We start from the raw sequence: 26128 nt of genomic DNA on the forward strand, positions 1-26128 counted from the left end.
ATATCTTTGGTAAAAAAAAAAAGCGCAATAAGCGTTTATTGATTGGTTTGCGCAAACGTTAGAGCTTCTACAAAATAGGGGATAGTTTTATGGCATTTTTATTAATATTTATTTTTACTACTAATGGCGGCGATCTGCGATTTTTTATCGTGACTGCGACATTACTGCGGACACATCAGACACTTTTGACACATTTTTGGAACCATTGTCATTTTTACAACGATCAGTGCTATAAAAATGCACTGGTTACTGTGAAAATAACAATGGCAGTGAAGGGGTTAACCTGTAGGGGACGCTGTAGGAGTTAAGTGTGTCCTATTGTTTGTTTCTTACTGTAGGGGGGCGTGGCTGGGTGTGTGACGTCATCGATCGTCGTTCCCTATGACAGGGAACAGACGATCAGTGACAAGCCACGGAGAAGAACGGGGAAAGGTTTGTTTACACACACCTCTCCCCGTTCTTCAGCTCTGTGACCCGATCACGGAACACCGGCATCGATCGGGTCGGCAGGTCCCATGAGGACGGTCACGGAGCTTTGGACCGGGTCACAAGCACGCCGCCACGGCTGGGTTCTTAAAGGGGACGTACATGTACGCCCTTGTGCCCAGCTGTGTCATTCTGTCTACGTATATCGTTGTGCGGTGGTCCACAAGCGGTTAAAGCAGACCTTCATCCTCAATTTATTCATGCTCTGATGGTATTTACCCCATCCTTTACCATAATAAAATATATATTTTTTTTAGTTTAACCACTTGCTTACAGGACACTTTCACCCCCTTCCTGCCCAGACCAATTTTCAGGTTTCAGCGCTGTCGCACTTTGAATGACAATTGTGCGGTCGTGCAACACTGTACCCAAATTTCTTTTGGTGGTATTTGATCACCTCTGCTGTTTTTATCTTTTGTTAATTTTTTTATATATATATATATATATATATATATACATATACATATACACACACACACACACACACACACACACATACACATACACACACATACACCGTATTTATCGGCGTATACCGCGCACTTTTTTCCCCTTAAAATAAGGGGAAAATTGTGGGTGCGCGATATACGCCAATACCCGCTTCCCGCGCTCAGTTTGAATGCCTGCGCCGATATATACCGAGTGCAGTACACTCGGCTACATTCGGCCAGGCTCGGCTTCGCTCGTGCTCACGCATAAACGTCACAGAGCGTGAGCACGAGCGAAGCCGAGCCTGGCCGAATGTAGCCGAGTGTACTGCACAACGGTATATCTCAGGGCAGGCATTCAAACTGAGCGGGGGAAGCGGCGATTCGACGGGTAACAGCGCGGGAGAAGCCGGGAGGACACCACCGAAGCCGCAAACGGACCCGACAAGGAGCACACCACCGAAGCCGCAGACGGACGCCGGCCCCCGTACCCGACAAGGAGGACACCACCGAGAGCCGCAGACTGACGCCGGACCCAACGAGGAGGACACCACCGAAGCCGCAGACGGACGCCGGACCCGTCGAGGCCGCCGATGGACGCCGCGCAAGACACCAAAACTGTAAGCACTAAAATGTTTTTTTTTTACAGGAATGTGGGTCCACATTAGGGGTGCGCGCTATAAGCCGGAGCGCGCAATACCCCGATAAATACGGTATATATATATATATATATATATATATATATATATATATCTATCTATATATATATAGATATATATATATATATTTATTTTTTGTTATAAAATTTTGCAAACATGTAATTTTTCTCCTTCATTGATGTACGCTGATGAGGCTGCACTGATGGGCACCAATGGGCTGCACTTGTGAGCAACAATAAGGCGGCAAGGGTGGGCACTAAGAGGTGACACAGAGGTGGCACTGATGGGCACTAAGAGGTGGCACTGATAGCTGCCAGTGATGGGCACTGATGGGTGGCAGTGGTAGGTTACACTGGTAGGCAGCAATGTGTGGTGGCACTGATGAGGCACTGATTGGCACCACTGGTGGGCATTGATAGGTGGCACTGGTAGGCGGTAATTGTGGGCACAGATGAGCCTCCTTCCTCATCGGGACCGATGTCCCTTGCAGATGAGCCGGTGATTGGCTTTTGTCAGTGAGGAGAAAAAAAAAAAAAAACGATTACTGAGCTTTTGTTTACATCACATGATCAGCTGTCATTGGCCCAAGAGCTGAAATTCCTCGTAGTACGTCACTACGTTCGTGTTTGTGGCACAAAAATTGTGTAACGTTGGTATGCACGACAAGATACTGGCACACGCTCTTTTGACAAAAATCAGACGCTCGGTTGGCCAACAGCCGTTCCGCGTGTATGAGGCTTAAGGCTGCATTCACACCTGAGCTTGAAGCTCCAAAAGCTCCAATGATTCTCTATGGAGATGGTTCTCATCTCCACTCCAAACCGCCTGAAGCTCAAACAAGTTCTGGAGCTTTTTTCGTCGCTCAAATCGGGCTGATTTGGGCGTTTTTGACACAGCTTTATTTCCAAAGGAATTAATGAAAACGCATCATTCGTGTGTTTTTATGCGTATTTTGCACGATTTTCTGCACAAGTAAAATAAATTAAAAATATATTAATTAATAATTATTAACCTCTCACCTTAAAAAAATATTAAATACTATATTATTAATAAAATAACAATAAACACCCATACAAAAAAAAAATACATTAATAATAGTAAGGTTTCATTTCCACTGACATTTTTACAGCCACTTTTCTGAGCGTTTTTTACATTTTTGAGCTGCAAATGGCATAGGCGTTTTTGAGCTGTAAAAAAAACACAGGACCAGGGCGTTCTGAAGCTCCAGAGTAGAGCTGTAAAAACGCCAGACGTTAAAAAACGCTCAAAAATATATATATATTTTTTTTACAAAATAAACATGAAAGGGCTAACACAAGTGGCTGTAAAAACGCTAGTGGAAATGAAGCCTTATAATTTATTTTGTGTTAGGGTGTTTAGTTATTTATTATTTTTTTATTTTATTTTTTTAAGGGGTATGGGTTAAAGTTAAGGTTTAATTATTTATTATTACTTAGTATTCATTCAATTTATTTTTTATTTATGATTTTTATTTGTGTATTTATTTTACATTTTTTTATTCATTTTTATTATTATTCATATAATAGTAAATAAAATAAAAATAAATAACCCTAACCTCAACTCCTAATCTAAACCCGAACCCCATACCCCAACGATTTTTTTTTTCAGAATAAATAAATAATAATAATAATAATAAAAGAAGAAATACAAGCTAATGGAAAAGCTAAAAAAGCTGAAATACCTAGCAACAAATGATGCAACAGATAATAGTTCTCTCTGTTGGCTAATAAAAAAATGCCAAAGCCCAAAAACGCTGCATACAAACACGCAAGTCATGCATAAATGCCACAAAAACTGGTGAAAAAGCGCTCAAAGACGCTACGCTCAGGTGTGAATGCAGCCTAATAAAGAGAGGAAAAAAGTATAAGTAAAAATTACTTGTTTTAGCCCAGGTTCACACTGAGCTCAGTTGGACTCGCACGATTTCACTCCCACTTGTCAGTCCCGTTTCCGGGGCCGCGATTTCAGAGACATCTGTGCAGAAATGCACAGATGTCAATGTAAATCGCAGCCCCAAATCGCAAATAGTAGTACAGAAACTGCTACAGATGCAGAGTCGCACCGCTTAGGACTGTGCCATGGACGGCAACTGCCGCTGATTTGACAAGCGATTTGATATGTCAAAACGCTCCAGTGTGAACCAGGGCTTAAAGGGGGTTGTAAAGGTACAATTTTTTTTCCTAAATAGCTTCCTTTACCTTAGTGCAGTCCTCCTTCACTTACCTCATCCTTCCATTTTGCTTTTAAATGTCCTTATTTCTTCTGAGAAATCCTCACTTCCTGTTCTTCTGTCTGTAACTCCACACAGTAATGCGAGGCTTTCTCCCTGGTGAGGAGTGTCGTGCTCGCCCCCCTCCCTTGGACTACTGGAGAGTCAGGACGCTCTCTACGTTGCAGATAGAGAAAGGAGCTGTGTGTTAGTGGGCGTACTGGCTCTCCTGTAGTCCAAGGGAGGGGGCGAGCACGACACTCCACACCAGGGAGAAAGCCTTGCATTACTGTGTGGAGTTACAGACAGAAGAACAGGAAGTGAGGATTTCTCAGAAGAAATAAGGACATTTAAAAGCAAAATGGAAGGATGAGGTAAGTGAAGGAGGACTGCACTAAGGTAAAGGAAGCTATTTAGGGAAAAAAAATTACCTTTACAACCCCTTTAACCACTTAAGACCCGGACCAAAATGCAGCTAAAGGACCTTGCCCCTTTTTGCGATTCGGCACTGCGTCGCTTTAACTGACAATTGCGCAGTCGTGCGACATGGCCCCCAAACAAAATTGGCGTCCTTTTTTCCCCACAAATAGAGCTTTCTTTTGGTGGTATTTGATCACCTCTGCGGTTTTTATTTTTTGCGCTATAAACAAAAATAGAGCGACAATTTTGAAAAAAATTCTATATTTTTTACTTTTTGCTATAATAAATATCCCCAAAAAAGATATATATAAAAAAAAAAATGTTCCTCAGTTTAGGCCGATACGTATTCTTCTACCTATTTTTGGTAAAAAAAAAAAAAAAATCGCAATAAGTGTTTATCGGTTGGTTTGCGCAAAATTTATAGCGTTTACAAAATAGGGGATAGTTTTATTGCATTTTTATTAATTATTATTTTTTTACTACTAATGGCGGCGATCAGCGATTTTTTTCGTGACTGCGACATTATTGTGGACACTTCTGACACATTTTTGGGACCATTGTCATTTTCACAGCAAAAAATGCATTTAAATTGCATTGTTTACTGTGAAAATGACAGTTGCAGTTTGGGAGTTAACCACAAGGGGCGCTGGAGGGGTTATGTGTTCCCTGAAGTGTGTTTACAACTGTAGGGGGGTGTGGCTGTAGGTGTGACATCATCGAATGTGTCCCCCTATAAAAGGGAACACACGATCGATGACGCCGCCACAGTGAAGAACGGGAAAGCCGTGTTTACATACAGCTCTCCCCGTTCTTCAGCTCCGGGGACCGATCACGGGACTCCAGCGGCGATCGGGTCCACGAGTCCCGCGGTCACGGAGCTTCGGACCGGGTCGCGGGAGCGCACCGTGGGCGCACGCCTGCGACCCCAAGGCGCAACGTACCTATACGTTGATGTGCCCAGCCGCCTTAAGTGGTTAAAGTGGAACTATGGGCAAAACTGTTTTTTATTTTTGATAGAGCTTCATTTTGGCGGCGACAGAATGCCACTTCCTTTACAAAACCTGACGGGTCGCCTAATCTGATGAAACACCGGGAGCCGTCGGGTGGCAGCCCAGGCCTCTGGGGTTTGTCGAGGCCGCATATGTCACAGGTCACCCTGAACTACCCGGCATTGAAGATTAACCGATTCTTCACAACTCCCTCATCTGCGAAATCACGGAAACCAATGTGCTGCACGAAGAAATGGCCAACAAGGGGTTAATCTCCTCTAATCTATTAAGTGATTCCAAATCTCTTGCGAAAGCCGAGAAGAGTTTTGTTTTGTTCAGTGGCCATTAGGCAATCTCGGAAAGGTTTACTATAAAGTGTGGAAAGTTAATACCATCAGGGCTCATGCACACAAGATGTTTTAAAAAAAATGCCAGCGCTGCTGCCAGGAAAAAGCAGCGTTAAAAACGCGCCGTTAGCCGTGTTTTTGATAAGCGTTTATAGGCGTTTTTCTGAATTTTTTCAGTAAAATAAAAACTCCCTATAAATGTAAAAAGTGCCTAGATGCTTGCTACAGCGTTTTTGGGCGTTTTACGTTTTTACAGCTCAACAGCCTCTGCTGCTCCTGGACCGCAGGCTGTTTTTTTTTTCTACTGCCCCTAAATGATTCAAAATGTGTCCAATCACAGCTGATCACATGAAAACACGGAAGTGCCATTGAGTGAGTGAGAAACTTGTATAGCGCAACACATGCAAACTGAATCGCCTCTGGGCGCCATTCATCGCCTCTCCTCGCGTCACACTGACAGAATGTGGGGAGAGGAGAGCCGATTAGCGGCATTTCATCGCAGAGGAGACCTGTAGAGGTAATTAGGGCACTATCAGTGCAGCCCCAACAGTGCCCATCAGTGACACCAATCAATGATCCCAGTCAGTGCTGCCTTTCAGTGACTACCAGTGCCACTCATCAGTGCCTATCCGTGCCACTCATCAGTGCCTACCAGTGCCACCTAATCAGTGCCCATCAGTGATGCCAGTCAGTGCTGCCTTTCAGTGCCCACCTATAAGTGCTTATCAGTGGCATCCATCATTGCTTAGCAGTGCTCATCAGTGCCACCTCATCAATGCCCTTCAGTGCAGCCTCATTAGCGCACATCAGTGACAAAGAAAAAACGACTTATTTACAACTTTTACTAACAGAAACTAAACTTTTTTATTTTTTCTTCAAAACGTTCGGTCTTTATTTTTTCCAAAACATTTTAAAAAAAAACAGCGATGATTAAATACCACCAAAAGAAAGCTCCATTTCTGTGGGCAAAATGATAAAAACTTAGATTGGGTACAGTGTTGCATGACCGCGCAATTGTCATTCAAAGTGCGGCATCGCTGCAAGCTAAAAATTGGCCTGGGCAGGACGGGGGGTGAAAGTGCCCGGTATTGAAGCGACAATGAAGAATTGTACTCATCTGTGCGCTTACACGTTTTTAGGCTCGGTTCGCATATATGCGAATTGAATGCGTTTCAAACTGCATCCGGGTCACATGACGTGAACCAAACCGGTTTCAAGGGACACAGCATCAGTCTCCTCTCCCTGACAGGACGTGAATCTCTGTGTTTACGTCCCCGGCTCTGTAACTGCCGATCGCGGATACGTGGTGGACATCGCAGCTGCCAGGCAGGCACATCGGCACCCGCGGGACACGGCCGGCGCGCCGCCTAGCGGCCGGGAGGCCTGAGGATGTCATATGACTCAACCCAGGATGGCAGAGCACAGTGGTGTAGTAAGTAGCACTCTCACCTAGCAGTAAACGGCAGGCCTCGCGCGAGCCCCCGGGAGGCCCGAGGACGTCCACAGTGGTGTAGTGAGTGGGCACCACAGTGGTGTAGTAAGTAGCACTCTCGCCTAGCAGGAAAAGGGGTTGCTGGTTCGAATCCCGACCATGACACTACCTGCCTGGATTACTACCTGCCTGGATTACTACCTGTCCTGTGCCTGCGCGGGTTTCCTCCGGGTACTCCGGTTTCCTCCGACACTCTAAAGACATGCAAGTAGGTTAATTGGCTTCTGCCTAAATTGGCCCTAGTATATGAATGTGAGTTGGGGACCTTAGATTGTAAGCTCCTTGAGGTTAGGGACTGATGTGAATTTACATTGTATGCGTAAATTGACAGCGTATACAAGTACCTAAGAAATAATAATAATAATAATAATAATAATAATAATAATAAATACCGTATTTATCGGCTTAAAATCAGGGCAAAATCGTGGGTGTGCGATATACGCCGATACTCGCTTCCCGCTCTGTGTTTGAATGCCGCCGCCGACATATACCAAGCGCAGTACACTCAGGTACACTCGGCCAGGCTCGGCTCCCCTCGCGGTTATGCCACTGAGCGTGCCCGAGTGTACTGCGCTCGGTATATGTCGGCGGCGGCGTTCAAACACAGCGCGGGAAGCGGGGATCGGCTCAGAGATACAGCGAGGGAAAAGCGGGGCGGACACCACGAAGGCCGCAGACGGACGCCGGTCCGGACAAGGCCGCCGATGGACGCCGGGCAAGACACCAAAACTGTAAGTAATAATAAAAAAAAGAATTTCACGTCTAGATTAGGGGTGCGCGCTATACGCCGGTGCGCGCTATAGGCAGATAAATACGGTAATAATATGACTATACACGGGTATTGAAGTGGTTAAAGCAAAAAACGCGTTTGAAAAATTGCTGCGCAAATACTGTGTGAGATAAAAAGTTGCAATGACAGCCATTGTATTCTCTAGTTTTTTTTTTACATTTTTACATGTAAGAGAAATGTCAGAATTGGCCCGGTTGGCAAGTGGTTAAGGCAAGTCACACAAACAATGGCTGAGCTGAAGAGAACGGGCAGCCATTGTTCTTCAGGAGACATCTCCCTCTATGGCTGCTGATAAGTTCTGGAGGAATACCAGATGAGCGGACACAATCTAATTGCCCTGAGAGCAATAAATCTTATCAGGGCTGGGAAGCACTCCATATAAACTTCCAAGGTTGTCTCCGGCGGAGCTGGAACATGGAGGTGAATGGAGAGGTGAACAGGTGCGTGGTGAAGGCGGGTGCTGGAAGAACAGGTGGGCATCTACCCGCCATCAGCTTGTCACCTGATCTGGACAGACGTGGAGAATGAGGTTCCTGCTGGCGGCTTTGTAGCCCCGATCCTCACAAGTCTGTGATAAATATCCTCCAACGCGATTAGTCATTGTTATTGCCTGTGTTTGGTTTTGCTTATTGTTTTACTTTATGCAAACTGCTGGCATACAGAGACCTTATTATTCCTTGCTGCTTTTTTTTCCAGGAACATGCATGGTGTCGTGCGTCACCTCATCCACTTCTGTAGCGTTGTGCCTACTTATATATTTTTCATAGGGCTTGTGCAGGTGTGTGAGGTTGGGGGGCAGTAAAACCCTGCAGTTAAGATGCATTTTTACCACCCCCAACCGCTACCTCCTTTTTCTGTAGAAGCAGAGGCCCGAGAGTGTGCGCATGCTTTTTTATTTTTTTGCAATTTTTTTCCCAATGAAAGTGGAGATAAGCTTTACCACTTGCCGCCCTCCAGCTGTCAAATGACGGCTGGGCGGTGCTGCTCTTGTTCTGGCCAGGCGTTATATGACGTCCTCTGCTTCTCTGCCCTCTAGGGGGCGTGCGCGCGTCACTCGGGAACCGATGCACGTCCCCGGCGGCCGCGATGTCCGCCGGGCATCCGCGATTGCCTGGTAACAGAGCAGGACCGTGGATCTGGGTATGTAAACACACAGATCCACGTCCTGTCAGGTGAGAGGAGACCGATGGTGTGTTCCCAGTACAGAGGAACATCGATCGGTCTCCTCTCCTTGTGAGTCCCCTCCCCCCACAGTTAGAATCACTCCCTAGGAAACATATTTACCCCCTTGATCGCCCCCTAGTGGTTAACCCTTTCCCTGCCAGTCACATTTACACAGTAATCAGTTTTTTATAGCACTGATCGCTCTATAAATGACAATGGTCCCAAAATAGTGTCAAAAGTGTCCGCCGCAATGTCACAGTCACAATAAAAAACACAGATCGTCGACATTACTAGTAAAAAAAAAAAATGCCATGAATCTATCCCCTATTTTGTAGACGCTATAACTTTTGCGCAAACCGAACAATATACGCTTATTGAGATTTTTATTTTACCAAAATGTGTAGAAGAATACATAATAGCCTGAAAAAAATAAAAATTTTAAATTGGATATTTATTATAGCAAAAAGTTGTCACTCTTCTTTTGTTTATAGCGCAAGAAATAAAAACTGCAGAGGTGATCAAATACCACCAAAAGAAAGCTCTATTTGTGGGGGAAAAAAACAATAACATTTTGGTACAGTGTTGCATGAGCGCGCAATTGTCACCCAAACATGCGACATGACTGAAAGCTGAAAAATGGCTTGGGCAGGAAGGGGGTTTAAGTGCTCGGTATTGAAGTGGTTCAATTATTGATGCATCGAAATTAAACATTTTGGTGTTGAAACCGAAAATTCAGGATGCTCTGGGCCAAAACCGAAATTGACGGGTTTTAAAATATATACATTTTATAAATAAATGTATTATATTCAAAAAATTTTTTTTTTTTTAAGAATTCCCTGACCGAGAATCGCGACTTTTTAATTAATATCATGAATTTAAGTGAATATGAATTTATTGTTGGCCATTATCGGCACTTTATGAAGCTGTGTTAAAAATCCTGCATGCTACATTTTTGGTTCATATTTGGCAAACCGCAACCAAAAACACCTATGAAAAACACACCATAAGCCAGGTAAAAATCGCAGCAATATCACAGGAGTTTTCAGCAGCCATTATTGGCACAACGCTGTAAACCCCATTTTTGGTGGCTGAAATTTTAGTGCATCGCTACTTTAAATCAGCTGCTGAAAAAAAAAAAAAAATAATAAAATTTTCTCACCTTAATGCATTTTATGCATTAAAGGGGTGTTCCAGTCGTTTTTAATGTTAATAAACATACTCTCACCTGCTCCACGTTCCAGCGGCCGGCGTCTTCATTCTAAGTGTGGGCACCCGGCCGTGACGGCTTTACGGCCGGGCACCCACTGCGCATGCGCGAGCGGCGCTGCGCCATCCGATTGGACAGGCGATCGCCTGGGACCTGTCACATGTCCCAGGTGATCGCCTACAGGGAGGGGCTGCCTAAAGGCGATTAGACTATTCACCTTAGCAGCCCCTCGGCGGAAGGAGGAAGTGGGAAAGGAAGTCCCCTTCTCCTGAAGCCCCCACTCCCCCCCCCCAAAAAAATGACATGCCAAATGTGGCATGTAAGGGGGCGAGGAGTGGATTAAGCGGAAGTTCCACTTTTGGGTGGAACTCCGCTTTAAGATGAAAAAACATCTGCGGATTAGAGGCCCCCCGAACCCCCCCTTTACTTACCTGACCCCTCGATAGTCCCGCTCCGTGAACGCGCAGGCTTCTCGGCCGTCTTCCCAGCTCATTCATTCATTGATTTAAAGCAGCGCAGCCAATGACACGGCACGCCGGGGGGGGGGGGGGCGTGGCCGAGCGATACAGTGAGCGGCTATGGCCGCCGGCTGCATCACGGGAGCGCGCCCGCAAAAACAACTCAGTGCAAGCTCGCATGAAGGTGTTGAGTCCTTGCGGGGGGGGGGGAGCCGAGACAGCCGCCAAGGGACCCCAGAAGACGTGGATCGAGGGCCACTCTGTGCAAAACAAGCTGGTAAGTATAACATGTTTGTTATTTAAAAAAATAATATTTACTTTAGTGATCCTTTAACTACTATGTGTAGACTGTGCACTATGCGCCCCTTTCACACGGGCGGATATAATTCAGCTTTTAGCTGTGGATAGATCAAGTTATCTACTGCAGCTAAACTCAGACAATGCTTTCCTATGTCCCCATTCACACACTGCATTTAGCAACGGTTTTGTTACATGGGGTTTGGTACGGTTGGATAAATGTATTTGACTGCGTCCAGGAACGATTTATTGCAGCTATCTGCACATAACTGCAGCTAATCACAGTGTACTATTTCTCCTGCAGATAGCAAGAAAAGAAAAACAACAGGAAGCACATCAGAAATGGCAAGAATGTTCCAACGCAGCCGCGCGTATACGCACGTGAACGCAGCTAATCGCAATGTACAACTGCAAGTGAACGCTGTTCCAGGATCCTCTGGATTTTAAAGAGGTAAGAGGAGTTACAAAAATAAAAATAAAAAATACAAGGCGCGGGGAGTTCCACTTTAAGACAGGAGATGATGGCGAGATCAGGTGACACGCTCATGTGGAGGGCGCAGACACACGTCACCAGGCTGACCTCTCTTGGGTAACATGGGGTGACATCAGACCGGTCAGATAACCTGTGCTGATTGCCAATGTTTGCTTTGGGATAAGAGACACCGGCAGCATCCATCTCTCTGAATCTTTTATCTTTGACAAGAAGACATCACCTCTCTGTAAATATTTTAAAGGTTATGTATAGGACTCAGTACACTGCAGTTTTATTAGCAGCCTAATAACTGGCACTTCTTGCTCCACACCCCGTGCTTCCGCATTGCCTGTGTGTGATCTGGTGAGCAGCACACGGAAGTCAACTGTGACTCATGATACCCCATGAGACACGGCCGGAGGCTTCCAATGCCAAGCCCTGTGTGCTGAGTATGAAGACAAGCCGACACAGAGTCCCAGCACACAGGAATACAGGACAATTCTACAAAACTATCCGTGTTACCACACTGTCTCTTCATACATAGATCAGTGGTGGGGTAATATAGGAGGGATCTGTATCCAATATAGGGGGGGATCTGTTCCCAATATAGGGGGGATCTGTTCCCAATACAGGGGGGGGGGTCTGTTCCCAATACAGAGGGCTCTGTTCCCAATATATGGGGGGGATCTGTTCCCAATATATGGGGGGATCTGTTCCCAATATAAGGGGGGGGGGGTTTTACCCAATAAAGGGGGGGTCTATATCCAATACAAGGGGGATCTGTACCCAATACAGGGGGATCTGTACCCAATACAGGGGGATCTGTACCCGATACAGGGGGAGTCTGTACCCAATATAGGGGAGTTCTGTACCCAATACAGGGTGATCTGAACCCAATACAGGGGGGGGGTCTGTACCCACAGAAATTAGGTGACCGCCTCCTCAACCAGATCATTTTGTCTACATAGGATGACAATCGTATATAAATAACACATGACAGTGACACCCCAACTGATCATTTTCAGGGTGGCAATAGAAAGGTTGAATTGGACTTTCAGATTATTATCAATGTCAAATCAATTTATTGCCTTAAAGTGGAACTTCAGTAATTTTTTTTCATCTTTCCATCTATTAAATCTTCTGCCCTTGTTGTCGTTTTAACTTTGGATAGTAAAACATTTTTTTTCTGCCAGTAAATACCTTATACAGCCAACTTCCTGTTTCTTGTCATTATCATTGAGAGTGAAAGTAAAAAAAAAAAATCCCAACATTTTTGGGTTGTCGCCAGAACAAGAATAGGAGGGAAAACGTTCCCTCACTTTGCAGGGATTTCCTCTCACTTCCTGTTTGGCTTTGGGACAAGAAATTAAGGGAAATCTCCCCAATGGGACACAGATGGCAAAAAAAAAAAAACTGACAGGGGTAATAACCCTCCCTTACTCAATCCCCCCCCCCAAAAAAAATGTATGTGATAGAGATAGATACCTATAGTTCACTTCTTTGCTGTGGCAGTGAGAGAGAACTTTGCCCCCCCCCCCCTCCTCCTTGCCCCCCCCCCCCCCCCGCACCCACAGCCAGCCCATTGACAAAGCAGGAGGGGGGATGCAGAACTAATCTTTAAGGGCTCTTTCACACGGAGCGGACCGTTTCTGGGACCGCTCCGTGTGTCTCCGTCGGCTCAGCGGGGATCCCCGCTGAGCTGTCGGCGGATAGGGCGGTCCCCGCACACAGTGCAGGGACCGCCCTGTCTCAGCTCCGCTCTGCCCTATGGGGAACCAGATGCAGACGGACCGTCTGTCCGTCTGCATCAGTTCCGTTCCGCCGGACGGAAGAAAAATAGGGTTTTCTTCTGTCCAAAAACCGGATCCCGACGGACGCGGACGCTAGCGGATGCTCCATCCGCTAACGGACGCGATCCCATAGGGATGTATTACAAGTCCGTTAACGGATTCGTAATAACGGACAGGCGGAGCGGACGTCTGAAAGGGGCCTAAGTAATAGTTTTTTTTTAAATCGCAAAAAATAAAAGTTAAACTCAAGCACATACAATTCCCCCCCCCCCCCCGCCCAAAAGATGTTAGAGGCACCCCCTCTCCCCATATACCAACTGCAATACACATTACATACGGTCGTACATGCTGGAGTGAGAGCAATAATTCTAGCACCCCCTTCCTGTCCAAGACATTTATCAGCTTTTAGTGCTGAATGACATACAACACTGTACCCAGATTCCATTTTTATCATTTTCTTCAGAAAAATAAAGATTGATTTTGGTGGTTTTTAATCACTTTTTTTTCTTCTGCTAAAACTAACCAAATAAGACCGACATTTTGAAAAAAAAAAAAAAAAGTTTTCCTTACTTTTCATTATAACATTTTGTAAATAAGGGATTTTTCGTCTTCACTGATGGGTATGGATTGGCAGATTGGTAGCACTGGTGGACACAGATTGGCACTGCTGAAGCTGCACCGACAGGCATTACAGGCGGGCACAGATTGGACGCACTAATATGCGGCACTTGTGGGCAGATTGCCACTGATGAGGCTGCACTGATGGGTGTGTCACTAGTGGGCATAGATTGGCAGCACTGGTGGGTACAGATTGGCTCCACTTTATATGCGGCACAGATAGGTGGCACTGACAAGGCTGCATTAATTGGCATAGATTAGCACAGTTTGGCAGCACTGGTGGGCACAGATTGGCACTGCTGAAGCTGCACCGACAGGCATTACAGGCGGGCACAGATTGGACGCACTAATATGCGGCACTTGTGGGCAGATTGCCACTGATGAGGCTGCACTGATGGGTGTGTCACTAGTGGGCATAGATTGGCAGCACTGGTGGGTACAGATTGGCTCCACTTTATATGCGGCACAGATAGGTGGCACTGACAAGGCTGCATTAATTGGCATAGATTAGCACAGTTTGGCAGCACTGGTGGGCACAGATTGGCACTGCTGAAGCTGCACCGACAGGCATTACAGGCGGGCACAGATTGGACGCACTAATATGCGGCACTTGTGGGCAGATTGCCACTGATGAGGCTGCACTGATGGGTGTGTCACTAGTGGGCATAGATTGGCAGCACTGGTGGGTACAGATTGGCTCCACTTTATATGCGGCACAGATAGGTGGCACTGACAAGGCTGCACTAATTGGCATAGATTAGCACAGTTTGGCAGCACTGGTGGGCACAGATGAGGCTGCGCTAATATAGGCACTGACAGGCATCACTGATGGCCACAAATTAGCATAGTTTAGCAGCACTGATATGCGGCACAGATTGGCATGGATGAGGCTGCACTAATTGAGGCAATGATTGGCACAGATTAGCACAGTTTGGCCGCACTGGTGATATGTGGCACAGCACTGGTGAAATATGGCTCAGGTGGCACTGATAAGGCTGCACTAATATAGGCACTGATTGACAGTTTGGCAGCACTGGTGGGCACAGATTGGCATTGATGAGGCGGCACTGGTTGGCACAGATAAGGCTGCACTAATATAGGCACTGACAGGCATCACTGATAGGCCCAGATTAGCATAGTTTGGCAGCACTGGTGGGCACAGATTGGCATTGATGAGGCGGCACTGGTTAGCAAAGATAAGGCTGCACCAATATAGGCACTGACAGGCATCACTGATAGGCCCAGATTAGCATAGTTTGGCAGCACTGGTGGGCACATATTGGCATTGATGAGGCTGCACTGATATGTGGCACTGATGGGCACCAATAGGCTGCAATGATATGCGGCACTGACAGGCATCACTGATGAGCACTGGCACAGATTGGCAGCACTGCACTGATAATCAGGATGCTGATTGTCAGTGTAGATGTCCCCTGTGTGGATTGGCGCTTACCGGCTCTCCTCTCCTCACATGTTGTCAGTGTGAGGAAAGAATGCCGATAACCGGCAAATCCTGTTTACATTGTGATTGGACACAGCTGATCAAAAAAATAAGTGAAAGGGTTAACGGCCCCCCGCAGCACCTCTAACAATCGCAGTGCGTTTGCGGCCTCCAAAGCGCACGGTACCGGGGTGATTTTTTACATTTATTTCTGAAGTCATGCACGACGTTATCCCCCAAAAGGTGACTGCATAGTGCCCCCCAGAGGGTGATCCTGGGGTGACGGCATAGTGCCCCCCCAGAGGGTGATCCTGGGGTGACGGCATAGTGCCCCCCCAGAGGGTGATGGCATAGTGCCCCCCCAGAGGGTGTTCCTGGGGTGACGGCACAGTGCCTCCCAGAGGGTAATGGCATAACGCCCCCCAAAAGTTGGTCCTGGGGTGACGGCATAGTGCCCCCTAGTGGGTGGTCTTGGGGTGACATAGTGCCCCCCCCAGAGGGTAATGGCATAGTGCCCCCCCAGTGGGTGGTCCTGGGGTGACATAGTGCCCCCCCAGAGGGTGCTCAAGGGGTGACAGTACAGTGCCTTCCAGAGGGCGACAGCATAGTGCCCCTCCAGAGGATGGTCCCGGGGTGACAGCAAAGTGCCCCCCAGAGGGTGGCAGCATAAAACCCCCAGAGGGCGATCCCGGGGTGACAGCACAGTGCCCCCCAGAGGGTGGCAGCATAACGCCCCCCCCAGAGGGTGATCCCGGGGTGACAGCACAGTTCCCCCCAGAGGGTGGCAGCATAACGCCCCCCAGAGGGTGATCCCGGGTGACAGCACAGTGTCCCCCAGAGGGTGGCAGCATAACGCCCCCCCCCCCCCAGAGGGTGATCCCGGGGTGACAGCACAGTGCCTTCCAGAGGGTGACAGCATAACGCCCCCCAGTAGGTGATCCCTGGGTGACAGCACAGTGCCCCCCAGAGGGTGGCAGCATAACGCCCCCCCCCCCCCCCAGAGGGTGATCCCGGGGTGACAGCACAGTGCCTTCCAGAGGGTGACAGCATAACGCCCCCCAGAGGGTGATCCCTGGGTGACAGCACAGTGCCCCCCAGAGGGTGGCAGCATAACGCCCCCCCCAGAGGGTGATCCCTGGGTGACAGCACAGTGCCCCCCAGAGGGTGGCAACATAACGCCCCCCCCCCCCCCCAGAGGGTGATCCCGGGGTGACAGCACAGTGCCTTCCAGAGGGTGACAGCATAACGCCCCCCAGAGGGTGATCCCTGGGTGACAGCACAGTGCCCCCCAGAGGGTGGCAGCATAACGCCCCCCCCCCCCCAGAGGGTGATCCCGGGGTGACAGCACAGTGCCTTCCAGAGGGTGACAGCATAACGCCCCCCAGAGGGTGATCCCTGGGTGACAGCACAGTGCCCCCCAGAGGGTGGCAGCATAACGCCCCCCCCAGAGGGTGATCCCTGGGTGACAGCACAGTGCCCCCCAGAGGGTGGCAGCATAACGCCCCCCCCCCCCCCCCAGAGGGTGATCCCGGGGTGACAGCACAGTGCCTTCCAGAGGGTGACAGCATAACGCCCCCCAGAGGGTGATCCCTGGGTGACAGCACAGTGCCCCCCAGAGGGTGGCAGCATAACGCCCCCCCCCCCCCCAGAGGGTGATCCCGGGGTGACAGCACAGTGCCCCCCAGAGGGTGGCAGCATAACGCCCCCCCCCCAGAGGGTGATCCCGGGGTGACAGCACAGTGCCCCCCAGAGGGTGGCAGCATAACGCCCCCCCCCCCCCCAGAGGGTGATCCCGGGGTGACAGCACAGTGCCCCCCAGAGGGTGGCAGCATAACGCCCCCCCCCCCCCAGAGGGTGATCCCGGGGTGACAGCACAGTGCCCCCCAGAGGGTGGCAGCATAACGCCCCCTAGAGGGTGATCCCAGGGTGACAGCACAGTGCCTTCCAGAGGGTGACATCATAGCCCCCCCCTCAGAGGGTGACAGCATAGCGCCCCCCCCCCTCAGAGGGTGACAGCATAGCCCCCCCCCCCCCTCAGAGGGTGACCCCGGGGTGACAACATAACATAGAGCACATACAAGACTCCTGCAAACAACAACAAAAGTCCCAGAAATCCGTCCTATGGGGACACGTGTCACCGGAGACATCCCATAATAAAGGGGGAGGGGCTCACAGACCGGAATGTCACCAACATACGCCGTCTCCCCCTCACACACTACAGGATCAACAAGTGCAAACTTCTCCCGGGGGGTGGGGGGGACACTTACCTCGGAGGAGGAGGGGGGAAGGGAGGGTGACTTACCTCTCATAGAAGAGTCGGAGGAGGATGAAGGCCAGGGCCAGCGGTAAGGTGACATAGAGCTGGGCGGGGGACACGGCTCCGGTCCCCTCATCGTTCTCCAGATCCTTCCATGTATAATTACACGGCAACCAGATCCGATCCCACCAGAACCAATCCGACACCGACACCGACATCACCACCGACCTGAGGAGAGGAGAGAGAGGAGTGTGTGAGGAGAGGAGGCCGGGGGGAGGGGAGGAGAGAGGAGGAGGAGGAGGGGGGTCAGTGATGAGGGGGGGGGGCGGGAAGTGATTCATGTCTGACAGAGAGAGAGAGACGACTACACTCCTCTCCTCACCACCGACACCGGAGAGAGGAGGGAGGGAGAGACTCACCGAATACTTACTTACTTTTATATAATAATTCAGCTTTATAAAGAGGAACGATGATAGAGAGGAGAGAGGGATGATAGAGAGGGGAGAGAGAGACGACTACACTCCTCTCCTCACCACCGACACCGGAGAGACTCACCGAATACTTACTTACTTTTATATAATAATTCAGCTTTATAAAGAGGAACGATGATAGAGGAGAGAGAGAAATGACAGGGGAGAGAGATGATAGAGAGGAGAGAGAGATTATAGAGAGGAGAGAGAGATGATAGAGAGGGGAGAGAGAGAGATGATAGAGAGGAAAGAGATAATGGAGAGGAGAGAGATGACAGAGAAAGTTGATAGAGTGAGATGACAGAGAGGTCAGATGAGAGAGATGACAGAGGAGACTAGAGAGAGATGACAGAGGAGAGAAGAGAGAGATGACAGAGGAGAGAAGAGAGAGATGACAGAGGAGAGAAGAGAGAGATGACAGAGGAGAGAAGAGAGAGATGACAGAGGAGAGAAGAGAGAGATGACAGAGGAGAGAAGAGAGATGACAGAGAAGACAAGAGAGAGATGACAGAGGAGAGGAGAGAGAGGTGACAGAAGAGAGATGACAGAGGAGAGAAGAGAGAGATGACAGAGGAGAGAAGAGAGAGATGACAGAGGAGAGAAGAGAGAGATGACAGAGGAGAGATGACAGAGAAGAGAGAGATGACAGAGGAGAGAAGAGAGAGATGACAGAGGAGAGAAGAGAGAGATGACAGGGGAGAGAAGAGAGAGAGATGACAGGGGAGAGAAGAGAGAGATGACAGGGGAGAGAAGAGAGAGAGATGACAGGGGAGAGAAGAGAGAGAGATGACAGGGGAGAGAAGAGAGAGAGATGACAGGGGAGAGAAGAGAGAGAGATGACAGGGGAGAGAAGAGAGAGATGACAGAGGAGAGAAGAGAGAGATGACAGAGGAGAGAAGAGAGAGATGACAGGGGAGAGAAGAGAGAGATGACAGGGGAGAGAAGAAGAGAGAGATGACAGAGGAGAGAAGAGAGAGATGACAGAGGAGAGAAGAGAGAGATGACAGAGAGGGAGAAATAAGAGAGTGAGATGTCAGTGGAGAGAGATGACAGAGGAGAGAGAGAGATGACAGGGGAGAGAAGAGAGAGATGACAGAGGACAGAAGAGACAGGAGAGAGTTGACAGGGGAGAGAAGAGAGGTGACAGGGGAGAGAAGAGAGATGACAGAGGAGAGAAGAGAGATGACAGAGAAGAGAGCGATGACAGAGGAGAGAAGAGAGAGATGACAGAGGAGAGAGAGATGACAGAGGAGAGAAGAGAGAGCTGACAGAGAAGAGAGAGAGGAGAGAAGAGAGAGCTGACAGAGGAGAGAAGAGATAGATGACAGAGGAGAGAAGAGGGAGAAATAAGAGAGTGGGATGACAGAGGAGAGAAGAGAGAGATGACAGAGAGGGAGAAATAAGAGAGTGAGATGACAGAGGAGAGAAGAGAGAGATGACAGAAGAGAGAGATGAGAGAGGAGAGAAGAGAGAGCTGACAGAGGAGAGAAGAGAGAGCTGACAGAGGAGAGAAGAGAGAGATGACAGGGGAGAGAAGAGAGAGATGACAGAAGAGAGAGAGGAGAGAAGAGAGATGACAGAGAGGGAGAAATAAGAGAGAGAGATGACAGAGGAGAGAGAGATGACAGAGGAGAGAAGAGAGAGCTGACAGAGGAGAGAAGAGAGAGATGACAGAGGAGAGAAGAGAGAGATGACAGAGGAGAGAAGAGAGAGATGACAGGGGAGAGAAGAGAGAGATGACAGAGGAGAAAAGAGAGAGATGACAGAGGAGAGAAGAGAGAGATGACAGAGGAGAGAAGAGAGAGCTGACAGAGGAGAGAAGAGAGAGATGACAGAGGAGAGAAGAGAGAGATGACAGAGGAGAGAAGAGAGAGATGACAGAGGAGAGAAGAGAGAGATGACAGAGGAGAGAAGAGAGAGATGACAGAGGAGAGAGATGACAGGGGAGAGAAGAGAGAGATGACAGAGAGGGAGAAATAAGAGAGTGAGATGACAGAGGAGAGAAGAGAGAGATGACAGAGGAGAGAAGAGAGAGATGACAGAGGAGAGAAGAGAGAGATGACAGAGGAGAGAAGAGAGAGATGACAGAGGAGAGAAGAGAGAGATGACAGAGGAGAGAAGAGAGAGATGACAGGGGAGAGAAGAGAGAGATGACAGGGGAGAGAAGAGAGAGATGACAGGGGAGAGAAGAGTGAGATGACAGAGGAGAGAAGAGAGAGATGACAGAGGAGAGAAGAGAGCGGTGACAGGGGAGAGAGAGGACAGAGGGGAGAAGAGAGAGACAGGGGAGAGAAGAGAGATGACAGAGGAGAGAAGAGAGAGAGACAGGGGAGAGAAGAGAGAGATGACAGGGGAGAGATGACAGAGGAGAGAAGAGAGAGATGACAGAGGAGAGAAGAGAGAGAGACAGGGGAGAGAGAGATGACAGAGGAGAGAAGAGAGAGAGGACAGAGGAGAGAAGAGAGAGGTGACAGAGGAGAGAAGAGAGAGATGACAGAGGAGAGAAGAGAGAGATGACAGGGGAGACAAGAGAGAGGTGACAGAGGAGACAAGAGAGAGGTGACAGGGGAGAGAAGAGAGAGATGACAGAGGAGAGAAGAGAGAGATGACATAGGAGAGAAGAGAGAGATGACAGAAGAGAGATGACAGAGAAGAGAGAGATGACAGGGGAGAGAAGAGAAAGATGACAGAGGAGAGAAGAGAGAGATGACAGAGGAGAGAAGAGAGAGATGACAGAGGAGAGAAGAGAGAGATGACAGGGGAGAGAAGAGAGAGATGACAGGGGAGAGAAGAGAGAGATGACAGGGGAGAGAAGAGAGAGATGACAGAGGAGAGAAGAGAGAGATGACAGAGGAGAGAAGAGAGAGGTGACAGAGGAGAGAAGAGAGAGGTGACAGGGGAGAGAAGAGAGAGGTGACAGGAGAGAGAAGAGAGAGATGACAGAGAGGGAGAAATAAGAGAGAGATGACAGGGGAGAGAAGAGAGATGACAGAGGAGACAAGAGAGAGATGACAGGGGAGAGAAGAGAGAGTTGACAGGGGAGAGAAGAGAGAGATGACAGGGGAGAGAAGAGAGAGATGACAGAGGAGAGAAGAGAGAGAGGAGAGAAGAGAGAGTTGACAGGGGAGAGAAGAGAGAGATGACAGGGGAGAGAAGAGAGAGGTGACAGGGGAGAGAAGAGAGAGGTGACAGGAGAGAGAAGAGAGAGATGACAGAGAGGGAGAAGAGAGAGATGACAGAGAGGGAGAAATAAGAGAGTGAGATGACAATTATGTGTTTAGGCCCCTTTCACACGTGTGTGACTTGTCCTGCGACTTGGGACTGTAAAGCCACAGGGCAAGTCGTACCCCATGATTTCCAATGTGCGACTTCAAAGTATTCCATGCACTAATTTGGTCCGACTTTGATGTGACTTGAGGTCCATAGACCTCAACATTACACAGGCACTGCTTCAAGTCACAACAAAATCACAGCCAGGGTCGCACAAGTGAAAGGACCTAGACATGTGCAGAATGAAAAATGGGTTTAGTTAAATTCGTTTAACCCGTTTAATTTGTTTTTGGAATTTGTTTTGTTTATTTGTATTCAAAATTCAGATCATTTTTGGATCAATTTCGAATAGTTTTCAAATGCAAAAAGTCTTCGAATAGTTTTCAAGTTTCCAAAAACAATAAAATAGAAAAGAAAATAAAGGAATAGAATAGAGAAAAAATTGTAAAACAGAAAAAAATAGAATAGAAAATAAAGGAATAGAATAGAGAAAAAATTGTAAAACAGAACAAAATAGAATAGAAAATAAAGGAATAGAATAAAAAAAAATTGAAAATAGTAAAACAGTAGAAAATAAAAGAACAGAATGGAATACAATCAAATTGAATAAAAAAATAATAATACAATAAAATAGAAATAATATAACCATCTTCCTATTCTAATCTATTCTTTTCTATTCTATTATTTTATTTTCTATTCTATTATTTTCTATTCAAAATTTATTCCATTTGAAATTCGAAATTTCAGAAGATGGTTATATTCTATTGGGCCAGATCCACGTAGCTCGGCGTAATTTTAGGCAGGCGTAGCGTATTGTAGTTACGCTACGCCGCCGCTACTTTGAGAGGCGAGTGCTGTATTCTCAAAGCACTTGCGTCTAAAGTTAAGGCGGCGTAGCGTATTAGGGCCGCCTAATTCAAATGTAGAAGCTGTGGGCGTGTTTTATGTATATTAACTGTGACCCCACGTAAATGACGTTTCGATCGAACGGCGCATGCGCCGTCCGTGGCCGTATCCCAGTGCGCATGCTCCAAATGACGTCGGCAAATCGTCAGGCTTTCGACGTGAACGTAAATTACGGCCAGCCCCATTCACGGACGAGTTACGCAAACGACGTAAAATGTGAAAAATTCGACGCGGTTCCGGCGTCCATACTTAACATTGGCCGCGCCATGTTTGTGGTGGTTTATCTTTACGCCTGCAAACCCCTTACGTAAACGGCGTATCTGTACTGCGATGGCCGGGCGTACGTTTGTGAATTCGCGTATCTAGCTGATTTACATATTCTAGGCGTAAATCAGCGTACACGCCCCTAGCGGCCAGCATAAATATGCAGTTAAGATACGACGGCGTAGGAGACTTACGCCGGCCGTATCTTAGCAACATTTAAGCGTATCTCAGTTTGAGCATACGCTTAAAGTTGCGACGGCGCAGATTCAGACTTACGACGGCGTATCTACTGATACGCCCGTCGTAAGTCTTTGTGAAACTGGCCCTATTGTATTCAGTTGTTTTTCTATTCTAATCTATTCTTTTCTATTCTACTCAAAATTTGAATTGATTCTATTTGAACTTTGGGAAATGGTTATATTTTTTCTATTCCATTTTTTCTTATTCTATTGTTTTCTAATCTAGTATAGTCTATTCTTTGTTTCCCCCATTCTTTTATTTTTTTATTTTGTTTCTGTTTTACTCTATTATATTCTATTCTTTTATTTTCTGTTGTAGTCTTTTCTATTCCATTATATTTTTTTCTATTCTATTCCTCTATTTTCTATTATATTTTACTCTCTGGAAATTCAAAAACGATTCAAATTTGATTCAAAAACGTATTTGAATCTATTCAAATTCAAGTTCCGTCCAAATTATTTTTTTCCATTCGTTTAAATTCGGTATTATTGTAATTCGGAAATTCGAATTACAATAATACCAAATTTAAACTAATGAAAAAAGAAAAATTTGGACGGAACTTGAATTAAAAAAAAGTCAAATTTCAGACAAATTTTAATTCAGAACGAAACAAACTGCACATGTCTAGAAAGGGGACATTTGCAGGCTGTTAACCACTTAAGCCCCGGACCTTTAGGCAGCTAAATGCCCAGGCCAAGTTTTGCGATTCGGCATTGCGTCGCTTTAACAGACAATTGCGCGGTCGTGCGACGTGGCATCCAAACAAAATTGGCGTCCTTTTTTTCCCACAAATAGAGCTTTCTTTTGGTGGTATTTGATCACCTCTGCGGTTTTTATTTTTTGCGCTATAAACAAAAATAGAGCGACAATTTTGAAAAAAATGCTATATTTTTTACTTTTTGCTATAATAAATATCCCCCAAAAACATATATAACATTTTTTGGTTTTCCTCAGTTTAGGCCGATACGTATTCTTCTACCTATTTTTGGTATAAAAAAAAAATCACAATAAGCGTTTATCGGTTGGTTTGCGCAAAATCTATAGCGTTTACAAAATAGGAGATAGTTTTATTGCATTTTTATTATTTTTTTTTTTCACTACTAATGGCGGCGATCAGCGTTTTTTTTTGTGACTGCGACATTATGGCGGACACTTCGGACAATTTTGACAAATTTTTTGGGACCATTGTCATTTTCACAGCAAAAAATGCATTTAAATTGCATCGTTTATTGTGAAAATGACAGTTGCAGTTTGGGAGTTAACCACAGGGGGCGCTGTAGGAGTTAGGGTTCACCTAGTGTGTGTTTACAACTGTAGGGGGGTGTGGCTGTAGGACTGACGTCATCGATCAAGTCTCCCTTTAAAAGGGATCACTCGATCGATGCAGCCGCCACAGTGAAGCACGGGAAAGCCATGTTTAAATACGGCTCTCCCCGTTCTTTAGCTCCGGGAAACGATCGCGAGGGGGCGGCTAGAAACGAATAGCCGCGCCCTCGTCCCGGATCGCTCCCCGACGATTTCCGACCGCCGCATGTAACGGGGGGGGTCGGTCCGCCGACCCGCGGAAAGGCAGGGACGTACATGTACGCCCATATGCCTGTACGTGCCATTCTGTGGACGTACATATACATGCGGCGGTCGTTAAGCGGTTAATGTAGCAAAAGAGGAAGTAAAACCCATCAGGGTTTACTTCCTCTTTAAGCCTCGTACACGCGACCGGTTTTCCCGGCAGAAAATAGAGAACCTGGCTGTCTATTTTCTCGTCGGGATTCCCGGCAGAGCGTTTACTGCCGAGAAAACCGGTCGTCTGTATGCTTGCCTGTCCGAAGGTAAACCCGCGCATGCCCGATAATCCTTCGAGGCATGCGCGGTAGCATACAAGGCATAGTGTAGGGTGTAGCAAGATGGCGGCGACGGCATCGAATGTGACGAGCGCCGGCTCATCGTAGTCGATGACGGCACCGCATTCTTGCCATTCAAAAGAACAGCGTTTTTTTTTTAATGGCCGTCTGTATGCACGGCTCTGCAAGAAAAGCTTGCCAGGAATCCCGCCAGGAAAACCAATGTTTTTTTCCTGACGGGATTCCCGGCCTTGTGTACAGGGCTTTAGTTGGAATACAATGTTATTATTCAATCATTAGCCAACACATTACGCAGCGGAAGCTCTGTGTGGATTCAGGGTGAGGGCAGGAGGGGCAGCATCACTGGGGGGGGGCATTTGTTTAGCCACGCCCCCTTACTACACATATGCTCCAAATTTGTGCCTTGATTCGTCACCTTGCTCCAGGACACCCACTCACCCCCTTCCCCCCATTTATTTGGGAGCAAGCGATTGGCCATGCATGCACAGTCCACGCGCATCCACCCGGGCCAGCTAGCAGGGGGGGGGGGGGAACAGGTTTAGGGAGCTACACCCATTCTACATCATGCATTAACAATTCTGCAACCCCTCTCCCCCGCAACTGGGTGGCCCCGTCCTCGTACCGCTTGGACCTGTCATATTGCTCAGTGTGTAGCCAGCTGCAGAGAAGGAGAAGATTCCAGTTCTGGAAGGAAGATTCCGGTTGTTTTGTGTGTACAAGTTTGGGAATGGTGGGAACATTGCGCAATGAGAACAGATGGCATCAGCTGTAGAAACACATTAGAGGAACGCATGTCTTCTGATATCCAGAGGCAGCCCAAGTGCTTCCCAAAAATTGTGCTGATCTGAATCTCAGGAGCCGTCTACTGAAGTCGGCCAGAGACGGATCGATGGATCGATCATCCCTGTTTAACCGGCCCAATTTTCATCCATTACATTGGCTCCCGCTGCTGTCAATCAAGACCAATGATGTGGCAGCCGGGAGGGCCAAGCCGAGTCCCCCCCCCCCAGTGTGACCCCTCCAATTATGTTTCCCAGCCCTCGCTTTCCTACCTGTGGACCTGGGACCAGCATCACGGGTACCCCTGGGTGGAGAGGAGAGAGACTAGTAAACATCCATTTGTTGCTCTCCCCCTGCCTAGTTAGAAACTTGTATAATATCACTTCTGGGTGTGGCTGTCTGTTTCCCCCGCCACTCTAGACCCCTGATGTCTCAATAAAGAGAGCCTGTCACAACAAAATTGTATCACATAGGGGGACTTTTAGTCCCCTATGTGATAACAAAATCACCCCAAAAATATCTGAGCCCCAACCCCATATACAGGCACATGAGATCACATGCAAGTGTTTGCAGGAGCCTTTCAATATGGCTGCCTCCTGCTGCTAATCGCTGTAAACCCCCCATTGGGATGGCGCATGTAGTTAGGTAGTTAAAATTTGATCTAACTTATCCAGCTGCTAAAAAAAAAACCCTTGGGGGGAATCCTCCCATTTTGCAATTTTTCTGGGGTGTGCAGCCTTGTTGACGCTCACATATGTGTTTTTCAATTCATCAGTAACAGCTTTTCCCAC

General features: G+C 47.6%; 1 protein-coding gene across 1 annotated transcript in view; it reads right to left on the minus strand.

The window, feature by feature from the left end:
• The window catches only part of CERS3 (ceramide synthase 3), a 187839-nt gene that overhangs the window by 81553 nt on the left and 80158 nt on the right, over window positions 1–26128 (minus strand). The window contains exon 3 of the mRNA XM_040342326.1: window positions 17591–17773. Within this exon, the coding sequence (XP_040198260.1) occupies window positions 17591–17763 (173 nt within the window). The 5' untranslated portion in view covers window positions 17764–17773. The remainder of the gene's footprint in view (window positions 1–17590; window positions 17774–26128) is intronic.

Source organism: Rana temporaria, chromosome 3 (assembly GCF_905171775.1).
Source record: "Rana temporaria chromosome 3, aRanTem1.1, whole genome shotgun sequence".
NCBI classification, from domain to species: domain Eukaryota; kingdom Metazoa; phylum Chordata; class Amphibia; order Anura; family Ranidae; genus Rana; species Rana temporaria.